At 45.5% G+C, this 21,642-nt stretch overlaps 1 protein-coding gene across 1 annotated transcript; it reads right to left on the bottom strand.

Annotated features, from left to right (window-relative positions):
* Nucleotides 1–455: 455 nt before the first annotated feature.
* LOC311017707 (myosin-7B-like) lies at nucleotides 456–20,680 on the bottom strand. The gene is made up of 45 exons (XM_084016237.1): nucleotides 20,597–20,680; nucleotides 18,445–18,544; nucleotides 18,242–18,345; nucleotides 17,651–17,794; nucleotides 17,418–17,574; nucleotides 16,955–16,982; nucleotides 16,636–16,729; nucleotides 16,083–16,175; nucleotides 15,926–15,989; nucleotides 15,711–15,809; nucleotides 15,314–15,417; nucleotides 14,624–14,762; nucleotides 14,302–14,420; nucleotides 14,042–14,191; nucleotides 13,773–13,943; nucleotides 13,486–13,665; nucleotides 12,741–12,873; nucleotides 12,270–12,346; nucleotides 12,090–12,177; nucleotides 11,737–11,854; nucleotides 11,497–11,620; nucleotides 11,100–11,236; nucleotides 10,825–10,995; nucleotides 10,619–10,703; nucleotides 9,585–9,827; nucleotides 9,325–9,501; nucleotides 8,649–8,794; nucleotides 8,387–8,477; nucleotides 8,142–8,299; nucleotides 7,827–8,058; nucleotides 7,504–7,630; nucleotides 6,694–6,812; nucleotides 6,106–6,302; nucleotides 5,583–5,766; nucleotides 5,297–5,462; nucleotides 4,655–4,779; nucleotides 4,456–4,571; nucleotides 4,200–4,386; nucleotides 3,536–3,745; nucleotides 3,283–3,408; nucleotides 3,078–3,168; nucleotides 2,882–2,961; nucleotides 2,536–2,640; nucleotides 2,364–2,459; nucleotides 456–1,667 (listed from the first exon to the last, which is right to left on the bottom strand). Exons 2-45 carry the CDS (start codon nucleotides 18,542–18,544, stop codon nucleotides 1,485–1,487), a joined length of 5,838 nt encoding a protein of 1,945 aa, XP_083872363.1. The 5' UTR covers nucleotides 20,597–20,680; the 3' UTR covers nucleotides 456–1,484.
* Between the last annotated feature and the right edge of the window lie 962 nt (nucleotides 20,681–21,642).

The following is a 21,642-nucleotide window of genomic DNA, read 5'->3' as shown; positions in this document are numbered from 1 at the left end:
CTTAAGTGGAATCTTCAAGTATCTGTACTTGAGTATTTATGTTTCTGAAACTTTGTACTTTTCCAAAACATATATCTGTACTTTCTACTCACATTTTATAAACCGACTTGTTACTTTAGTTTTAATGCATTAGAAGGGATTTATATAATTATTTTAATTATTAATAGTTGCTTGATGATGGTCATAATTTGCCTGTAGTGACCTCTACAGCCTCTAGGGGGCAGTATGTCTGTATGTTGTCATGTAGATGTTGGAGAGTTGTATTGTTTGTGTGACAGGCTGGTTGTTTTTGTTCAGAAGAGGAAGTTAAAGAAGTCAACAAACAAACACTTATTCATTTTATTTGTTTAGTTTTTTTGTTTTTTTTTACTACACTGAAGAATTCAGTCAAAACATCGACTACAGTAAAAACCGCCACACGTTAACAGTCTGATTACATACATACGACTAAAACCTGTCGGCTCCGGAGTGTCGTTAGCGTAGAAAGTGGTTGTGGCTAACATGTTATGCAGTTTTATATGGGTGGGACAGTGAGAGCCTGAAGGACTCAACCTCATTAAAAGAAGCTGAAGACGTGCTACGGCTACTATTCCCAGTGTTTAACAGTGTGCAGTCATCTTTAAATGTTAATATCAAAAACATAATGCAGGTTTGATATAATGGACTATATGTAACATACTGTATGAACGGAGCGATTAATCACGTATTGCCCCATAATCTGTATCCGACATTGTCCTTCAGAAACATGCACATCAACATTTCCAGCAATAATCAGGAGAGTTTACTGTGTTTGATATTTAATGTACGGCTTCCAGGAAGTAGCCACACCCTCCCACTCTCTGACTAAAGCTCTCATCTTCTCCCACTGTCTCTTTTATGTTTCATGTTTTATAAGTTAATATGACGGAAGCTTCACCGCCTTTGATAATAATATAAACGCTCAGTACTGTGACCAAGTTTAGCTTTCAGCCGATTAGCTAACGTAGCCGCTCCACACTGCCAAGATCCTTCAGTATGCTTCAAACCTTTATTGTTAAGTACTCCAAACCTGTATCGTTAAGTACTACAAACCTGTATCATTAAGTACTACAAACCTGTATCATTAAGTACTACAAACCTGTATCGTTAAGCACTCTAAACCTGTATCGTTAAGTACTACAAACCTGTATCATTTAGTACTATATAATTTGTAGTATTCAGTAGTACTAGTCTTACACCAGCTCGTGAACATTCCCGCTGCCCTCGACACTTCCTGTACAAACCAAAGCTTTACAGTGGAGGAGTATAGAAACATATTGACCCGGGTCGATGCAGATTTGCCCGTCCCCCCAGGATAGTGGACTAAACAGCAGAAACACATCAAACTGAAACACACGGCAAATATCGGAAATGCCACACGAACACCAGAAACATGACGACGGTGTCCGAAGAGGCGCTTCATTCCACGATCTGCAGAAACACCAAACGGACGGTTAGAACGCGTTCTACGGCGCTGACAGTAATAGTGCGTGGCCGGTCCTCACCATGGCGACCTTGCTGGTCTGCTCGCGGGTTCGAACCCGCAGCTTGTTGACGTTGGTCTCGGCAATGTCGGCCCTCTCCTCGGCATCATCCAGCTCGTGTTGGATTTTCCTGAAACGCACAGTGCTGCAGCCTACCTGCTCCTCCTGGTGGACGCACAGGGGAACAACCAGACACAGGGTTAAACCTGCACGAACCGCTTTGTTTTCTGACCACTGGAGGGCAGCAGAGCGGAAACAAGCCATGGACACAATGTTGACGCAACAAAACAAAAAAATCTGGTCCATGCATTTGTTTCTTCTAGACCAGATTATTGCAACTCCTTATTGATGGCTGCTCCAACAGGTCTCTTAAGACCCAGTTGATCCAGAATGCTGCAGCTCAAGTTCTGACAAATCTAGAAAAAAGGGATTAGTCCTGAATCAGCGCCTCTGCACTGACTGCCTGAAAAATCCAGAATATCATATAAAATCCTCCTTCTCACCTACAAACACCGAATGGTCAGCTACCCCCATATCTTGAAGAGCAGTACCCCTCTACCTGTAACCTTAAGTACTCTCAACCTGTATCGTTAAGGAGAACAGTAGAGACAACCTAGAGTCTGATTCAGCGATCAAGCTGACACTCCTCTTTGATAACACTGGGGCTGGCTTGGGTTGTCCTGGACCAGCCCTTAGTTTTGCTTGTATAGGCCTAGACTGCTGACAGGCTTCTTGTAATACCCCTCCTCTCCATCCGGCTCATTCATGGCACATTAAGCCCCGCCTCCTCTCTGGTTGGTTACGCGGTACAAAGATCTGGATTCTTGCTGGAGCCACTTTTAACGTGATAAAAAGACTCACGGCGCTCTCCGCTTGTCTCTTGTAGGTCTTGACTTTGGTCTGAAGTTTATCGACGAGCTCCTGCATCCTCAGCAGCGTCTTCCTGTCCTCCTCCGACTGCAGGAGCACAGAGAGAACCGATGGAACACACAGAACGTAGAACCAGCAGAGCGTCAGTGTGGTGAAACCAGACCTGGTACGTCAACTCTTTGACACGCTTCTCGTAGCGACGGACTCCCTTCTGATATTCGTCGCTCTTCTTCTGCTCCACCATCAGTTCCGTCTGCAGCTCCCGCACCTGCACACAAGCACCAAGCGGGTCACTGATTCAGGATCAGACTCAGGATCCCTGACTCAGCTGTGACATAACTTTCCATCCCCAACTGATGTGTGTCGTCACCGTGACAACAATCCTTTTCTTTTCATACTGGTCACATGACCGCTGGAACCTGGTCTGTCCATTCTTCTACTACACTATATGTAGAACTCCTCCTCTGGGTGTCCAGGTTGAAACTGTATCCATGGAAACGCCGACTCACCCTCGTCTCCAGCTTATGAAGCTGCTTCTTTCCTCCCTTCAGTGCCATCTGCTCCGTCTCCTCCAGTTTCACCTGCAGCTCTGTGGCAGAGACACAACGCCGTTACCATCGACCTACACAGGGACCTGGTCCACACAGGGAGACTCTGTGGTCCACCACGGTTGTGGTCCACCCTCGCCACAGTGTGTTTCTGTACCTTTCACCGTGCACACCATGTTCTTCTTGGTTCTCTCCATCATGCTGCTGTTGTCCTGCTCCTTCTTCAGCTCCTCGGCCATCAGAGCCGCCTGGCGAGACAGAAGGAAGACGCCAGGGTCAGGTTTGTAAAAACAGAAAGGGTTCAACCGCCCCAAAAACAGTGAGTGTTGGTCAGAGGTCAGAGATCAGAGGTCAGGACTAACATCAGTGATGGCCTTCTTGGCCTTCTCCTCGGCGCTGCGACTCTCCTGCAGGAACTCGTCCGCCTCGCCGGTCAGCAGAGACAAGTCGGCCTCCAGCTTCTTCTTCTGGTTCAGCAGGCCGCCGTTCTGAGACAATCAATCAATCAATCCATCAATCAATCAATCAATCAATCAATCAATCAATCAATCAATCCATCAATCAATCAATCAATCAATCAATCAATCAACCAGTCAGACATGGGTGTGGTCGTACCTGAGCGGCCAGCATGTGAACTCTCTCCGTCACCTCCACCAGCTCGTGTTCAGCCATCTTGCGGCTGCGGTCGGTTTGTTCCAGTATCCCACGTAGCTCCTCCTCCTCCGCCGTCATCAGAGAACAGCGCCGCTCCAACAGGACGATCTGTTCTCTGAGCTGATTGGTCAGATGGACTTTGTCCTCCAGATCCACCTGCTGCTCTTTGACCTGCGAGGAGACGGAGTCCGTTTAAACATTCTACCGCATCTGAAGACCGATGTTTCCTTCAGCTCAAACTCCAGAGGGCCCTCGCTCCGCCCTCGCTTCACCTCGCCCTCGCTTTGCCTCGCCTCGCCCTCGCTTTGCCTCGCCCTCGCTTTGCCCTCGCTTCGTCTTGTTTCGCCCTCACTTCAACTTGCCTCGATTCGCCCTCACCTCGCCCTCGATACTTTTACTATGATATTTTTTGTATTTAAAGGTGATAATCAGCTGTTCTCTAACTGTAGCGAACCCCCTTAAACTCCACCCACCTTATTTTTAAAAGAACATTTCCTAAGATCCCTATGATAGGAGACACCAACCATGATGGCATAAGTATATCGATTGTACATTGAGTCCTTACCACCCTGACATTGAGGACTCATTAAGGACTGTCTTCAGGTCTTGGATCAGGTGGGACTACCTGAGTCTGCAGGTGTCTCATGGTCCTCTGGCTCTCGGCGGCCTGCCGGTTGGCGTGTCCCAGCTGAACCTCCATCTCGTTCATGTCCCCCTCCATCTTCTTCTTCAGACGGACCGCCTCGCTGCGACTACGAACCTCCGCCTCCAAACTGGCCTGCATGGTCTCCAGGGAGCGCTGGTGACCCCGCCTGGTGGACAGCAGTGGTATTACTACCCGAGCTACCTTTTCACCGGTTCGTTTGAGGGTTTACATTTACCTGAGGTTGTCTATCTCTTCATCTTTTTCTGAAATCTTGCGCTCAATCTCGGTCCTGATCTGCTGTAGCTCCATCTGGAACCTCAAGGTCTTGCTCTCCTCGTGCTCCAGGGTACCCTGGTGGTGGGGGGGTGGGGGGGGGGAGGGGTGTTAAGACTGTCTACTAGCTGACTTGTATGTGCAGCAGGTTAGTGGGTTACCTCAGCTTCCTCCAGAGCTGCTTTGATGTCACTCTTCTCCACATCCAGGATCTTCTTCATCCTCTCTAGCTCATAGATGGTCTTCCCTCCCTGACTAATGTGATCCGTCAGGTCCAGGATCTCCTCTGGAGTCAAACGCAGTTACTCAATCAGTTAGTCAATCAGTCATGATTCATTGTCTACAGGGACCACCAAGTTCACTTAGGACCATAAGAGTCTTGTGAAGCAAGACTTTTGATTATCAGTGATTATCAGAAGTTTGATACGTTAGTCTCACGCTGTTTTCATTCTGTGGTCCCCATAGAGGTCTACGATAGTAGGTCACATTGGTCCAGAGACCAGACCAGACTATGTGGAGAAACCAGAGACTGTCTGCGATCCCCCAGAGGTCTAGATAGTAGCTCACATTAGTCCAGAGACCAGACCAGACTATGTGGAGAAACCAGAGACTGTCTGTGGTCCCCCAGAGGTCTACGATAGTAGCTCACATTAGTCCAGAGACCAGACCAGACTATGTGGAGAAACCAGACTGTCTGTGGTCCCCCAGAGGTCTACGATAGTAGCTCACATTAGACCAGACCAGACTATGCGGAGAAACTACAGACAACAAGGTCTCTGCCATATCTGGTGCGTCAGGAGTACCTTGCAGGTTCTTGTTTTCCCGTTTAACCGTCTCCAGATGGTCCAGAGCTTCTTCGTAGCAGTTCTTTAGTTTGAAGAGCTCGGTGCTCAGACTGCGCGACTCTTTCTGCGACGCCTCCAGCTCCGCCTGACTCTCCTCGAACTTCTGCTTCCAGTCGCTCAACAGCTGAAGCAAACAAACAACCAGCACACAAACTGGTTTTTACTGCCGTCCACCACATCTACAGGCGGTGAGCATTGTAGCACATTTCCTACACTCTTTCCAACTGGGATGGGCATTGCTTACCTTGTCGAAGTTGCGTTGTCTCTTGTCCAGAGCCAGAGCAGCAGCGTTGGTTCGCTCCAGTTCAACCATTAGGTCTTCAATCTCCGTCTGCAGACACAGTTTGGTTTTCTCCAGGGAGGAACATTTGGCGTGAGACGTCTCCACAGCTTCCTCCACCGTCTGCAGCTTGACGACCAACTTCTTCCTGCAAACGGCAAACGGCACAAACAGGGAAAATGTCACATCCGATTTGAAAAATGAATACAAGGTAAAAGAACAAAAGTCGAGCTGAAACCTTTTCCCTTGGTAACGTAACAATACATTAAAAAAATTAGCAAAAATTATATTTCTTTGTATTTTATATAAAAATGTATGTATGTAATATTTTTTCCTGGAAAACAAAATGTGACCCATCTTCAATCAGCTGGTACCAACAACTTCAACCACTAATGACATCATCCATCAGTAGTCGTCATAGTGGTGGTAGTGGTAGTAGTATAAGTAGTAGTAATAGTGGTGGTAGTAGTAGAAGTATCTTTATTACTTGGCGTCCTCCAGCTCCTCGATGCGCAGCACGGCGTCGGTCTCGTACTTGGCCCTCCACTGGACCACCATGCCGTTGGCTTTGGACAGCTCCCTCTGCAGCTCCGCTCTGGACTCCATCTCCTCCTCCAGCTGCTCCCTCAGCAGGCTGCTGTCATGACGGGACGCCTGAACCGCATGAGCCAGAGCCACCCGGGCCTGAACCACACGGACACACATGTGAACCACAGACCTGCTGGTCTCATCCGGTCTACACACGTATTGACCCAGTGAGGACCAGAAGGCTGAGCATTGAAACCACGGATCAGAGTTGCTTCATTAAATCATCACTAAAATATATATTTTTTAATTTTGTTCGTGTTGCTCAACAACTTTTTTCATTTTCTGTCAGTTGGGATGACATTAAGCTACAAAACAAAACTTAAGTTTACTAGAACAACATCTAGGTTTCAGAATAACATTATTATTATTACGTTAGCTTTAGACGACAAAACCAACGTTAGCTTTAGACAACGGAACCAACGTGAGCTTTAGACGACAAAACCAACTTTCGCGCGACAATTCTTGAGCCCTGAGGTTTCGCTGTTACTTTGCTCTCCTCCTCCAGCTGCCTCTTCAGGTCTTCGGAGTTTTGGCTAATCCCAGCTTTGGAGCGCTGGAGCTGACCAATCATAGCGTCCCGCTCCTCCAGGCGGCGGCTGTACTCGGCTGGAAGAACAACACAGGGAAGAAGAAGCAGTTGATCCGCCGTCAGCAGGTCTGGTGTTTATGCAACACTGTCTACTACGCTACAAAACACTACAAAACTACATTACAAAAAATTGCAAAAAACACTACAAAGTACAAACTAGACTAGGTTGAGACAACAAAGCTACTTAGTTAGCTACTTGGTTACGTTAAATCATCATGGTTTTGATTAGATTACTTTAAATTATTATGATAAAATAGATGTTGCTGCCATTTCTAACAACTAGCAAGTAGTCAGTGATGAAAACATTTCAGAAACTTTGGGAAAATGTGTATTTTTTCGTAGAAGTCACTGGGGAAGTGAGTCTGATTTTACACTGTTACACTGTTTAAATAGTAGAATGAAACTAAACACTTTGGACCCTGGACCCTGGGCCCAGGACCCTGGATTCTGGATTCTACATTCTGGATTCCTCATTCTGGATACTGGATTCTGAGTTCTGAGTTCTGGGTTCTGGGTTCTGGTCTACAAACACAGATTATCGGTTTAAATAGTTGAAAACTACATATTTACTATCATTCGGCCCGTGACTTCTGGCATTTGGCCACAATCAAAAAGGTTTGACCCCACCTGGGGAGAATCATGATACGCACATCTGCGATGAACTCACCTTTTATATTACGAGATAATAAAACAGTAAATGTGTCGTACCGGTCTCGGTGAGCGCTCGTGCTTTCTGAGCCGAGATATCTGTCAGCTGCCTCTGCAGATCCTCAGCCCGGCTCCTGCTTTCATTCAGCTGGTCTTCAAAAACCCTGCACATCTTCTCCACAGCCCCCTGTGGAGAAGACACACACACACACACACACACACACACACACACACACACACATACACACACACACACATACAGGCACATCAGCTGATGATTGAACGTTTCAACCTTTTGTTTTGTGGACTACCATTCTGGATTCTGAAATCTTGGTTTTTGCCCCCTGGTCTACTGGACCCCTTTGACGTGGAGGTGGACTGACCTTGTTCCGAGTCAGCTGCTCCATGTTGGCCGCCAGGTCATCGGCCTCCAGCCTGAACTCCACCTTCTCCTTCTCCAGCTTCTGTTTGGCTCGCTGTAGAGCATCGATCTGCTCGCCGAGCTCCGCCACCATGTCCGAGTGCTTCTTCCGAAGGGTGGCAGCCGTCGCCTCGTGATGAAGCCCCGCCTCCTCCAGCTCCCGCCGCATCTTCAGGAAGTCTGCCTCCCTTTTCCTGTTTGGTGTGTAAGTTAGTTCAAGGGTGAAAAGTGAAAGGGTCTGACCTTAACGAGTGCAGCGTTGATGCGGATGGCGAACCTGTTGAGGGCGATCTGAGCGGCTGAGGCTCCGCCCGCCTCCTCCAGCTGCTCCCCGAGCTCCTCCAGCTCTCTGGTGATGTCATTCCTCTGACGCTCAGCTTTGGAGCGCCACGCCCGCTCTGCCTCCAGCGCCTCCTCCAGCTCCTCAATCCGAGTCTGAGGGGGCGATCACACACAAGACACAGCAATGAAGGGAGAGATCGGTAAGCACAGCAGGTTCTGTTTTGGACCGGTCAGACCCACCTGGAGCTCCTTGATCTTCTTCTGGAGGTGAGACACCAAACTCTGCTCGTCCTCCAGTTTGGACTGAATCTGAGCCGAGTCGAAGTCTTTCCTTTATGGTACAAAGACAAAATCACAACAAAATAGGAAGGTTAGATTCTATCAGGGTGCTGGTCCATATCATCATAGAGTGATTGGTTTTTGGTCGTCACCATCTTGTTCTTTTCCCGTTTGGCAGAAACATAGAAGTTGAAAACTACAAGGCCCAGATGTGTTGACTTACTTTTTCAGTCTGTCCTCCAGGTCTTCCTTTTGGTGCTCCAGTTCCTTTACCGAGTCCATGGACAGCTTCAGATCCGCCTCCAGCTTCCGTTTGGTTCGTTCCAGATCCATCCGCTCCTTCTTCTCCTGCGCCAACGAACTTTCTACCTGTTGGGGAGACGTGGGAGAAGCTGTCAGACACCACACAACTCATAGCACCTTGATCTGGTGGTCCTTCTTTTAGGAGGTTTTAGTGGTTAAAAAGAGGTTGCAAGTCATTGTGGTCCCTCAAGAGGTTCATAGGGTTGAATGGGTAGTTAGGTTAGGTTGTCTAGGGTTGTTGTTGTGTTTTTAGGTGCTTGTTGTGGCCCTTTAGGAAGTTCTAGTGATAAAAAAGAGGTTGCAAAGGTCCGTTAGGTGGTCATTGTGGTCACTGAGGTGGTTCTCGTGGTGCTTCAGGACGCTGTAGCGATCCTTTAGTCAATTCAATTGGTCATTAAAGAGGTTGTAGAGGTCCTTGTGGTTTCCAGAGGTTCTGTGGGGGGTTGCAGTCTGTTAAGTATGTGTTTGTTTTTGGGTTATTGCGTATGTTATTCTAGCCGAGTTGCTGGTGAGCTTAAATAATGAAAATAGATTTCTTGAGCTGAAATATGTTTCTGGGTCTCAGAGCCTCGAATAAAACAAAGATCTGTTCTTACATCGTCCACTTGCTGCTCCAGCCGCACTTTAGCTTTGGCCAACATGTTGACTTTGTCCTCCTGCGTCTGAAGGTCGTGCAGAGCCTGCTGGTGAGCCTCCTGCAGGGCGGCCTTCTCTCTGGTCAGAGACGCGATGGACTCATCCAGGACACACATCTCATGGGACAGGTTCTTCACCTGCACACACACAACACTGAAGCTCTGAAACAGGAAGCAGAGAACGGCGAAGGCAGTGATACCTCGCTTGCTCGTTAAAACACCTTGTTCTCCACTCCGTGTCGCTCCTTCTCCACTTTGGCCAGAGTCATTTCCAGGTCGTCCACATCTTTCTTCAGCGACACCACCTCCTCCTCCAGCTGGCGTTTCTTGGACGTCAGCGTGGCGGTCACCTCCTCCTCGTCCTCCAGTCGCTCCTGCATCTCCTTCAGCTTCGACTCCATGGAGATTTTGGTCTGGATCAGCTGGTTGCAGCGTTCCTCCGCGTCAGCCAGGTTGTCTTGTTCCTGGATGGTTTAAAAAGAGAAAAACAACATTACTTCTTATAGTGGGGGGGTCCAACAACACAGGACTTAAACCAGCAGACCGTGTTGGACACTACATATTCAATTATTTAGGTCATAAAGTGGTATTAAGGGTTTTACGTTGTCTAAGAGTATTTTAGGTGGTTGAACTAGTGCTTTTGGAGGTACTAGTGACCATTAAATGGGCATAGAGGTCCTTCTGGTGGTCCTTGTGGTCCTTCAGGAGGTTTAAAAAGAGGTGCAAAGGTCAGGTTGGTACTCCTTGTGGTCACTCAAGAGGTTTTAAGGGCTTTAGGTTGTTGTTTTAGGTGCTTGTAATGGCCGTTAAGGAGGTTCTAGTGGCCTAAAAGAGTTTCAGTAGGTGGCTCTAGTGGTGCTTGTAGGTTGTTGTGGTGGTTCTTTAGGACATTAAATTGGAAAACTACTTATGTTGGGGATGGGGGGGTCTGACAACACAGGACTTAAACCAGCAGACCATGTTGGACACTACGGTGGTTCTGTTTATTCCTGACTGCACAAACTTATTTTAAGCCCAACTATGATGTTTTTCCTAAACACCCCGACTGACTGAAACAAAACTTGGTGAACAAACGCTACTTCCACTTCAAACACGTTTGAAAGTGGCAGTAAAGAATAAAGCTTCCACCTGAAGAAACAAAATCTGAGGATTATCCATTTGTAAATATGTGCATCATCCAGATCAGAGGAACAGACACAGTTTGCATGTAAACTGATGTGTTAATGAGATTATTCTAAGTTTAAGTGTGACTCACAGCTTGGAGCTGCAGTGCCAGATCATTCTTCTCCTGAACCAGAACCACCTGCCGCTCCTCAGCCTCCCAGCGCTTTACCTCCGATCTGACGGGTAAACAAACAAAGGTGAACGGAGAGAAAACACAGAGAAGCAGACGCATATATCTGCCTTCATTTAACGTTCTGAACCCAGATTTAAATGTATAAATAACAAAAGTGAGCAGACCTGTCAAAGGCCTCTTTTAACTTGTTGAACTCTTCTCTGAGAGCAGCCATTTCTTTCTCCACCTGGGCGCTCCTGAGCAGGGGGCGGAGCTTATAGAACAGCATCATCCATGGCCACTTCCTCACAGAGAAGTACGCTCTGAGGTTGAACTGGATCACCGTCAAAGCCTCCCTGAGAGGACCAGTTACAGCCATTAAACAAACCATTTCTTTTTTCCCAGCAAACGTTTACGAAAACATAGATGTTATTTTTAATTAATGCAATAGTTATCATACCTTTTCAGCATCATGGTTTCTCGCTGCAGCCTCATCAGCTTCCCTCTGGCCATCGCCTGGACGACGGTGAGGATCTGAGCCAGACGGATGTCCCTCAGGTCCTCCAGCTGCCCCAGCAGCCCCACCTTAAAGAACACCTGAGAGAACAGAAGTACACCATCGAGTCTTCATCACGGCAGCACGTAAAGCTTCTCTACACGACGTTCAGATCATCACTGTAGTTTGCACCGTTTGCAATGTTAGCACCACTAGCTGCTAGCTGCTGGCTCAGCACGCACTCTCAATCTCCTTTATAATCTAAATTTAAAAATGAATTTCCTTTTACTTAATCTGTACAACATAGAAGGGCCTCTATTCTTAGAGCATGGTCATATTCTTCAGAGTATGTGTGCTGGACCTTAGTGTGTCCGAACTTGTACTGGGTGTGGTCTATGTCCAGAGAGCACAGCAGCTTCTCCACCGCCTTCCTGCTGTCCACAAACAAGCCTTCTGGAATCGCAGCAGGATTCAAGATGCGATAACTGGGAAAGACGGGTACACGTGGATCACTGAAGAGGACTGGTTTGTTAAGTTCTTGGCTGCAGTAAAAAAACCTGATCAGTAAAAACATCTGTGTGTTGTTCGGTCTGGGACTGACCGTTGTCTGAACTCTGCATACAGGATGCGGTTTGGGAAGCCCTTCCTGCAAATCCTGATCCCCTCGAGAACTCCGTTACACCTCAACTGGTGGAGGACCATGAAGGGATCCATCAGACCTGGAGAACATAACCAGTGTGGAAACTTGAGGTACTTGATACTGTCCTTCCACCTCTAGATGATACAAACTGATGTTATACTAGTTTTACTTTGCCTTTGTGACAATTTAAAATTTTCAAAGTAAATTAGCATATGCAAAATAATCATTCTCTGGAAACTTTGCTGCTTTTGTAAACAAACATCCTCATACGGTATGTTGTTGTTAGCATTTAGCTAACTCTGGTGTGTGGTTACCTTGACTCTTGGTGTCATTGGGGATGATGCAGCGGATAAAGTGAGGCTGAGTGCTGCGGAGGTTCGCCATCAGCTTCTTTAGATTCTCCTGCGTTTAAACACACAAGCAGACAAAGTGTTGGACACCATCTTGGGTAAAGAGTTGTCAGAAACCCCGGGATGAACGACCAAACAACTCGCCTTATGTAACTGTGAAACCGTCTGGAAGGAAGCTGCTTTCCTTTTCCTGTGTTTGCCGTCAGCCCTCAGATCCCCAGCTGAAACAAAACCATTCACAATATTTATTTAATATTTATATAAATTTATTTCCTTTCAGTTTTAAAATGGCCTCATTTCTATAGCGCTTTTGTCCAAAGCGCTTTACAGGAAATTACTGACATTCACCCATTCATACACACATTCACACACCGACGGAGTCAACCACGCAGGGCAACAGCCAGCTCGTCAGGAGCAATTAGTGTGAGGTGTCTTGCTCAGGGACACGAGGCACTCAGCTAGAAGGAGCCGGGAAGCGAACTGGCAATATTGCGGTTACCAGCCAACCCACTCTACCTCCTGAGCTAAACTCCCCCCACTAAACCCCCAGTTTTCAGTGTTTGCCACGCTTTTAAGTTTTTTAAACTTCCAAGTAGTGTTTTTTTGTTTCGTTACCCATGTCTGCGCTGATGTAGTCCTCAAACAGTCCAGCCATTAGTTTTTGGGAGGACTTTTGGAACAGAGCCACGACCGTCTCATTCAGAGGATCTCGGTTCTTATCCAGCCATCCTGTTATGTTGTACGGCACCTACAGGAAACGCACACAACAGCTGAGAGTCATTCCCAATGAGCACACAGACTTCTATTTGAATCCTTTAGTCCCCTTTGTGTCCATCAGTACACAATCACAGCCAACATAAATGAAATGGAGTTCCCCAAGGCTCCATTCTCGGGCCTCTTCTTTTCAGGGTCTACAGGCTCCTGCTAGCTAAAACATGCACACAGGGTAAACCTGTCTCCTACAAAATTATGACAACAAAAGTACCTGATTATATTTAGGCAGCCAAGGCCTAGACAGCTGTCTCCTGGGTGGAATCCTCTATTTTTTTAACCTGTCCACCACCCAGACCATGTCAAGAGCAAATGTAATCCAAGACAAACTAACTTTCCCTTGAGACATAATTCACAATGCAGTTTAGTTGCGTGGCAACGTCATTCATAGCAGACCAGGGTGCACAGGGAAAAACATGTAGACCCACATAGGAGGGCCAGCCCAGTAGGAGCTGATACTGTAGACCCTCATAGGCGGGCCGGCCGAGTAGGAGTTGATACAGTAGAGCCATATAGGCGGGCCGGCCCAGTAGGGGCTGATACTGTAGACCCACATAGGCGGGCCGGCCCAGTAGGAGCCGGTACTCACCACTCCAGCATAGTGAACTATCTCAAAGTGCGTCTCGTGTTTGCGCTTCTTGTCGAGGCGTGGCCGCTGGAAGTTGGGCGACTTGCCCAGGTGGTTGTCGTAGAGTTTGGTTTTGAAGCTGTTGTCCGTGGCCTTGGGGAACATGCACTCTTCCTCCAAGATGGACAGGATGCCCATCGGCTGCAAAACATACACACAGAGCCTCCGTTGTACCTTTTGACTGTGCTGAAACACTCTACCTGATTATATCTAGAGCTTAAGGATGAGCAGTAAATGTGAAAACTCACCTTCTCTATGAGGTCTATGCAGGCCTGCAAGTCCAAACCGAAGTCGATAAAGGTCCACTCGATCCCCTCGGACCTGTAATCCTCCTGCTCCTGGATGAACATGTGGTGGTTGAACAGCTGCTGCAGCTTCTCATTGGTGAAGTTGATACAGAGCTGCTCGAAGTTGTTGAACTGCAGAAAGAGATACACAACCGGATTTTCAGGTAATTTTAATCTTTAATCGTGTTCAATTCTTTCAGCTTTGTTTCCGTCTGTCTTTCTGTCTTTACCTCAAAGACCTCGAAGCCGGCGATGTCGAGGACCCCAATAAAGTACTGGCGAGGCAGCGCGGTGTACAAGGACGAGTTGATGCGACTCACCAGCCACTTGAACATGCGGTCGTATGTTGCTTTGGCCAGCGCTGCTGCTGCGAAGTAGACCTGCACACACACGTTACACAGCCAGCAGCTTCACTCTGCGTGCTCCTCAATGGACCTGCTGCCATTTACACTGATGGATGGATTGATTGGTTGATTGGTCGATTGGTTACCTGTTCTACAGTCTGTCCTTTGACGATGTACTCGTTTCCCACTTTGACGCGGGGGTTCAGCAGCCCCTTCAACAGATCGGCAGAGTTGATGCCCATCAGGTAAGCTGCTTTATCTCCACCTCAACACACAACACATCTGTTATAATCAGACATTGTATTCAAGAGTGACTTTCTAAACACACAAGGACACCTTACAGGTATCTGCCATGTAAGTGAAATGCTGATGAATAGGAATGTAGAACTTAAAACTTTGACTGATTTATTTATGTGGTGGTGTACTGTATAAATGTTTGGCTGAGGTGCAGCCGTGTGGGCGTCGTACTCTCGGTGCCGTCAGCCTCCGCCTGCTCCTCACGCTGCCTCTTCTTGAACTTCATGTTGCCAAAGTGCATGATGGCTCCGACGATCTTATAGCAGCCGTACTTCTCCTCGGGGGTGAAGCCCAGCGTGTCCATGGCGTGCTGCACGGACAAGTCAGAGACAGGGTTCCTACACCGTTTCCAAAGTCAAATTCAAGCACTTTTCAAGCATTTCAAGGTGCACTTTGATGCTTTTCCAGCACCTTCCAGCTGTGATAAACTACCAAATTGTATCCAATACATTTTTCACGCAGAAATGTCAGAAAATGCTGTGTTTAGTCCCTCAAATATGGAGATCTTCTTTTCTCTGTGTTATATCATATATGTCATCACATAGAACATACATTGCAAGCACTTTCAAGCACTTTATTTGAAATCCAAGCACTTTTCAAACCTTGAAAACACCACACTAAAAGTGTTTTCAAGGATTTCCAGCACCTGTACCAACCCTGCAGAGAGAGGTGGACTAGAAGAGGATTCAGGTCTTTAAGGAAGTGCTGGAAGGGGGACCATGTAAGTCTATCTAGGCTGGAATGGTCTAGTAACCGGTTGAGCCGGTGGTTGATTGATTTTGATTTTTGTTGTGTTTTTCCAATTGAGTAAAATCGTTTTCTTGGCCAGAGTTAATGCAATGAGGAGAATGTGTTTCTCACGTCGGTGAGTTTCAGCTCCTCTCCGTCGTTGATGCTCTCCACCGTGGTGACCCCCTGGGAGCAGAAGTGGTAGTCGTACGGGTTGGTGGTCACCAGCAGCATGTCTGCAACACAGCACAGGTCAGTACAGTCAGATGTTTAACTAACACACACCAACACTTACTTTTACTCACATACATTATTTCTTGCATTGCAAGTTTTCTAAAAATGTGTGTTTGAATATGAAATTATCTTGTTAAATATGATAGAATTTCCAGGACAGAAAAATATACTTTTTTTTTTAGGAAATCTATTTATTTTCTTTAGTTAACACACAGTTTCACAGTTACACAGTTCTAGTGGTTACCTTGTAGCTCTGGCTTGTGATTGGACGGGTTCTAGTGGTGGGTGTGGTTACCTTGTAGCTCTGGCTTGTGATTGGACATAATCTGGTAATAGATGTGGTAGCTTCTCTCTTCTGGCTGCTGGAACACAACTCTGGACTTTTCAAGGAGATCTGATGAAATACACACAAATACTACTACTATACTGTGGTACTATAATACTATTTAATACAATTTGACATGCTTTGTCATTTCTAACACACTAAATGTATAATGTCAACAAACTCACAGATGTTGATATCAGCGGAGGCTAGCTTCCCCGTCGGCCCGAAGTGAATTCTGATAAACTTTCCCTGAGACGCACAAACACAAACACATGCTGGTTACTATGGGGACGCCTCCTCAGCGGCCGGCCTCCGCCACCATGATGAAGTCATCCCACTCACAAAGCGGGAGGAGTTGTCGTTGCGGACGGTCTTGGCGTTTCCGAACGCCTCCATGGCCGGATTAGCTTCGATAATCTGGTCCTCTAAAGAGCCCTGAATACACACATGGAATATAAACCCAGAATATTATAAACCCAGAATATAAACCAAGATTATATTACCAGAATATAAACCCAGAATACAATCCCAGAACAGAAACCCAGAATATTATAAACCAAGAATATTATAAACCCAGAATATAAACCCAGAATATTATAAACCCAGAATATAATAAACCCAGAATATTTCAAACCCAGAATATTACAAACCAAGAATATAAACCCAGAATATTTCAAACCCAGAATATTATATACCCAGAATATTATATACCCAGAATATTATAAACCCAGAATATTATAAATCCAGAATATAAACCCAGAACATAAACCCAGAATACAAACCCAGAATATTATAAATCCAGAATATAAACCCAGAATATAAACCCTGTGTTCTCCAGAGCACTCTGTTAACGCAACGGGACGCTAATAAAAGTTAAAACGTTGAGAGGACTTACGCCTTTTTTCACATTTTCGCCCAGAGCAGCCACGATGGCAAAGTATTGAATCACCCGCTTGGTGTTGACCGTTTTTCCTGCTCCTGACTCGCCGCTGAACGACGACACAACACACACAGAGGGATTGACGCACAATCACATCGCACTTTGGCTTTGAATTATTGTGCTGAATCATTCATTAAATAACAAGACTCTCTGATGATGAAGTATAATGAATTGTTTTGCTTAATTGTGACATTACTTGCCATTACTGTTTTTGACTATAACATTACTTTATTGGCAGAAAATGCTAAATTGACATCCTGTAACTCTGACTTACGTGATCAACATCGACTGGTTCTCCCGATCTGCGGACGAAAACAAAGAAACGTGAACAAACATATCACTAATTACTACAAGAGACTCAAGACCAGAGGACTCATTAAACAGTTTTAGTTCATTCTGAATATTTATATTTAACTCATATAATATTTATCATCTCCTAACACCAACGTCTAGGTGGAGGTAAGCCCCGCCTCCTATCTGAGCAGCAGGAATAAACACAAATGTTCTCGCAGGGCGCCAAACTCACATGAGCAATACACAACGAAAATTCGCTTTGCGTTCAGTGTGTACAGGGCATAATGCTAGCAGACGTGTAGCATGGCTAGCCAGTTAACTGCGTGACCAGCCAGTTAGCTGTGTGGCTAGCCAGCTCGATGCGGCTCACCTGGACGGCTGTTTGAAGCCAGTATAACCTGAAAGTGGCTAACGTTAGAGGTCAGAGGTTACAGGTGACTCACTCTGCAGCAGGTCGGTGTAGGCGTTGTCCGCCGCGGCGTAGACGTGCGGCGGGATTTCTAAACGGCGCCTCCCTTTGTACGCCGCTATCACCCGGGGAGAGTAGATCGGCAGCCATTTGTAGGGGTTGATTGCGACACAGAACAGGCCGGAGTAGGTCTGACGGAGACAGTTAGATGGTTACAAACCACACGATGGTATAAAACAACAGAGTTTCTTTAGAATAAACACTGACATAGATGTTCCACATGCTGTATCTCCTCTTCAGGTTGAAGAGGACCGAGGCCTCGTTCAAATGCGTCAACATGGACAAGTCCTCGATCATGTCGAACTTGGAAGGGTTCATCGGCTGCAGGTCGCTTTCTTTAACCACCAGGAACTAAAACGCCGCAGAAGTCACAGAGTTTAGTTATAAATCTGAGTTACAGCAAAACAGAGAGCCAAATATACTGTATATATATGTTTTTAAATCTGGAATACCAATATCAGTACTGGCCCTACACATTCCGGAAGAAAAACTTTTACAACTTTTACAACCATGAAAGCTTCCTCATTGCTACACAGTCTCACGGCAGGACGACATATAGCTACAAAACCTTACTTTTAGAAAGGACTGAGCTGCTCATGATATCGTCCACAAACCAAGTGTACATGACGACTACGTTAACAAAACCTTGACAACTGAGTGAAGTTTGTGAAATTTGATTAGATTCTTGATACTACACTAATTAGTGCTTTTATTGAACCTGAGTGTCTCTTAAATTGAATGTTTTGAAAAGGTTAACATTTTAAAATGGGGCTGATAGAGTAATGAGCATGAACCGACCCGTCCGTCCTTGGTCTCCACGGTGGTCTTGTCTCCATTCAACTCTTTGACCTCCACTTGGATGTACGCTTCAGTGTCATCAGGTAGCCAGACACGCTTCGTACCTGCAAGGAATACAGCGTTTTATTCAGTATATGTGACCACGCACTATAGACGTGAAATATATATTATATATATATATATTTATATTTATATCTACATACCATCATAGGCCTGGGCTATAGCAGCCAGCTGCTCCAAGTTGGTGAGACGGAGAAAGAGAGCAGCTTCTCCAAACTCCTCCAAGTCCAGGAACCGAGACATCTGAGCACACAGGACCATAGGAGGTTATTACGTAGGAGGTTATAATGTAGGATGTTATAACGTAGGAGGTCATAATGTAGCAGGTTATCATTTAGGAAGTTATAACGTAGGATGTTATCATGTAGGATGTTATAATGTAGGAGGTTGACTACCAGACACAACTATCATCTCCTGTTCTCTACCACTGGATTATGCGCAGTAAAGCAATAGTAGCATATTAGAAATGAAATTATAATGTGCGTTTTGTGAACTACATTGTAAAAAATCGACTTTACTTTAATTGTTAACTAGCTACCTGCGTTAGCCATTGCAACCATTAGCCAACGCAACCACAGCTATCTCCTAAAGCCATGTCAGACCAACCTGGTTGGTGTCTACGTGGAAGCCCCACCTCCTCGCTGAGCGGCGGGAAAAAACACAAATAGTCCCGCTGACCAAACTCACACGGTAGTAACACACGGTGAAAATTAGCAGACGTGTAGCGTAGCTAGCCAGTTAGTTACCTTGAACTTTCGGTGGAATAGTGATTTGGGTTATAATATTGTTCTACATAATAATCACATGTTCTGAAAGTGTTCCCTCTTTGTAGTTGATGGTGGTCTTTTTCATCGTCAGGAAAATCGTAAATATTGTCATGACTTACAAATAATGTATTTTTGTATCCTGTAGGCCTATTGTTTTTAAATACCATGATACAAGTTGGACTCTTATACTTGAGTCTTATACTTACTTTTATATTTATGTGTGCTTCTGATTTATGATCATCTTATCTAAAATTATTTGATTGTTTTCACAAAAAAATCTCTATCTGTGATGCGGTATGTTAATGCTTTGTTTTTAGTATATAATTATCGGGATATATATATATATACATAAAATATCAGGATAATCACAATATAAGACGAAGAGAAACCAGACTTTCCTCTCCTCTCCTTGTAACCCTGCCAGTGAAGTCCAAACACAGACCCAAACTAAACTCTGACCTCAAGGTGTTGGCATGGCAACCAGCCCCGCAGCATAAATCTGGCCGACCTCAACGCATTACTCTGGATTTCAGACGCCGCTTACAGCTGCCGCATCAGCTCAAGAGGATCCATCCACAACCGGGTTAGTTTCACCGCCACACCCACCCAACAAACATCATCGGGTAAATATAACGATCACCGCCGGGTGTGGCCCTTTGTGACGGGGATCTCTCTCTATGTAGGGAATTTAAAATAATAAAGAGTTTTACTTCCTCACCTCCGCACAGCCGACCAATCACAGCGTTTGGTCGATTAGCAGCTTCAGGATGGTAAGCATATTATAAACTAAAATAATTAAACTGCATTTAATCAAACGCAGCACCCGCCTCAGTCCACATGGAGACTTTAGTGGTTCAACTTTTTAATTAGCAGTTACTGAAAAAACCCAAACACCGGGAGACATGCACTGCAGTGAATGCTGACTCTCTGGTGGACCTGCAGGTCTGGCGGTCCAGGACAGTTTGGACCCCTTTGCTCGGTAGGAACTTCTCATGTTGTGATGATCCAGAACATGAATATTCTATGTATGTTATAACATATGTGCAATAGTGTACCCAACCAGCTTGACTTCATGAAACATGGCTTAAAGCTCCTAAAATGCCACAGAAACATTCTGGTATCCTTTTAAATTCTGTTTAGAAATAAATGTTGTTATCGCCTTGCAGATGAGATCTTTTGAACATCCTTTTTAGTGAAAAATAATCTTAAATAATCTCTGATGATCTGAAATCATAAGGTCCCCCTACATGAATAAAGGATGAATATCTATTATTCAAATCTCTACCATGATAGTGAGCTAGCCAGCTTTTTCAACCTACTCGTTCAACCTAGTTTGATAAACTTAGAGACTGTAAAACTGGATTTGTTTATTTCCAGTACTTCCTGACTGCACAATGAATATGAGAAACAAATCTCTTCATATATTCTTCACCATGGCAACGAGCCCTAAGGCTCATGGGTACTGTAGTACTTGGAGCCAGACACACATGCTGAATAAAGGCTGAAACAGGAGTCCCCCTGTACTCACGGTGCCGGGTCGCTCAGCTCTGGTCTTAGGCTCTTTGCTGGGTTTAGTGTCGTCGTTGTGGTCGCGGTGGAGTCCGTGAGGTTGTGCAGGAGAACAGGATAAGTTCTCCCCCAGAGAATCACCTCACTTTATAACCTCGACACAGGGGTTGACGCGGCACATGACCTCGTCCTCTGCAGCTGATTGGTCCGGCCCGTCTGGCTGAACGGACATAAAAGGCCTGCAGGGGTCGGGATGGGATACAAGGATGAAGCAGACGGACTCTCCTCTCTGTAATTGAGTCTATCTATGGAAACTGACTGTCTCACTGCTGTCTTCCTGTCTCACTGCTCCCTTTGTTTCTCTAACATGGGCTCATCATCCAGACTATCTATGGACATCGAACCTCTCTTCATCCTCCATTTAAACAATACAGTTTTTTACAACTTGAGTTATTTTTGCATTTTGCATAATTTCTATCACTTATGACTGTAGATATGCCCCCCCTTACGGGCCAATATGGAAACTTAATTTCATGATCATCCAGACTTAATTCATTGTGATTTCCAGATAATCCTCAAAATATGCTTAAAAATCTTAAACCACCACCATTATGTATTACACATAATTACATTGGAGTTTATCTTTTTAAAATATTTATGCTTTAAATGTCCCACCCTGTAAATGCTAACTCGGCTCAGAAAGCACAAACATTTGTGGAACATTTTCTCCAGAAATCAAAGAAGCGTTGTGGTTTTTGTATTACAGGGTCATGGCTTTTTGGTCGTCACCATCTTGGTTTTTGGTCGTCACCATCTTGGTTTTTAGTCACCACCATCTTGGTTTTTGGTCACCACCATCTTGGTTTTTAGTCGCCACCATCTTGGTTTTTAGTCATCACCATCTTTGTTTTTGACCGTCACCATCTTTGTTTTTAGTCATCACCATCTTGGTTTTAGTCATCACCATCTTTGTGTTTGGTCGTCACCATCTTGGTTTTAGTCATCACCATCTTGGTTTTTGGTCGCCACCATCTTGGTTTTTAGTCGCCACCATCTTGGTTTTTA

The sequence above is a fragment of the Eutrigla gurnardus genome, assembly GCF_963514095.1.
Source record: "Eutrigla gurnardus genome assembly, chromosome: 8".
NCBI lineage: Eukaryota > Metazoa > Chordata > Actinopteri > Perciformes > Triglidae > Eutrigla > Eutrigla gurnardus.
The sequence above is the reverse complement of the archived record's forward strand: the minus strand, read 5'-3'. Positions and strand labels throughout refer to the sequence as shown.

Excerpts from the sequence above, each read along its gene's own strand:
- LOC311017707 (XM_084016237.1), bottom strand. The coding sequence starts at position 18,544 with ATGTCTCGGTTCCTGGACTTGGAGGAGTTTGGAGAAGCTGCTCTCTTT. Across the intron at positions 12,347-12,740 it reads CTACATCAGCGCAGACATGG|CTGGGGATCTGAGGGCTGAC; the intron begins GTAACGAAACAA and ends GTTTTGTTTCAG. Across the intron at positions 3,169-3,282 it reads CCAAGAAGGCCATCACTGAT|GCGGCTCTGATGGCCGAGGA; the intron begins GTTAGTCCTGAC and ends CTGTCTCGCCAG.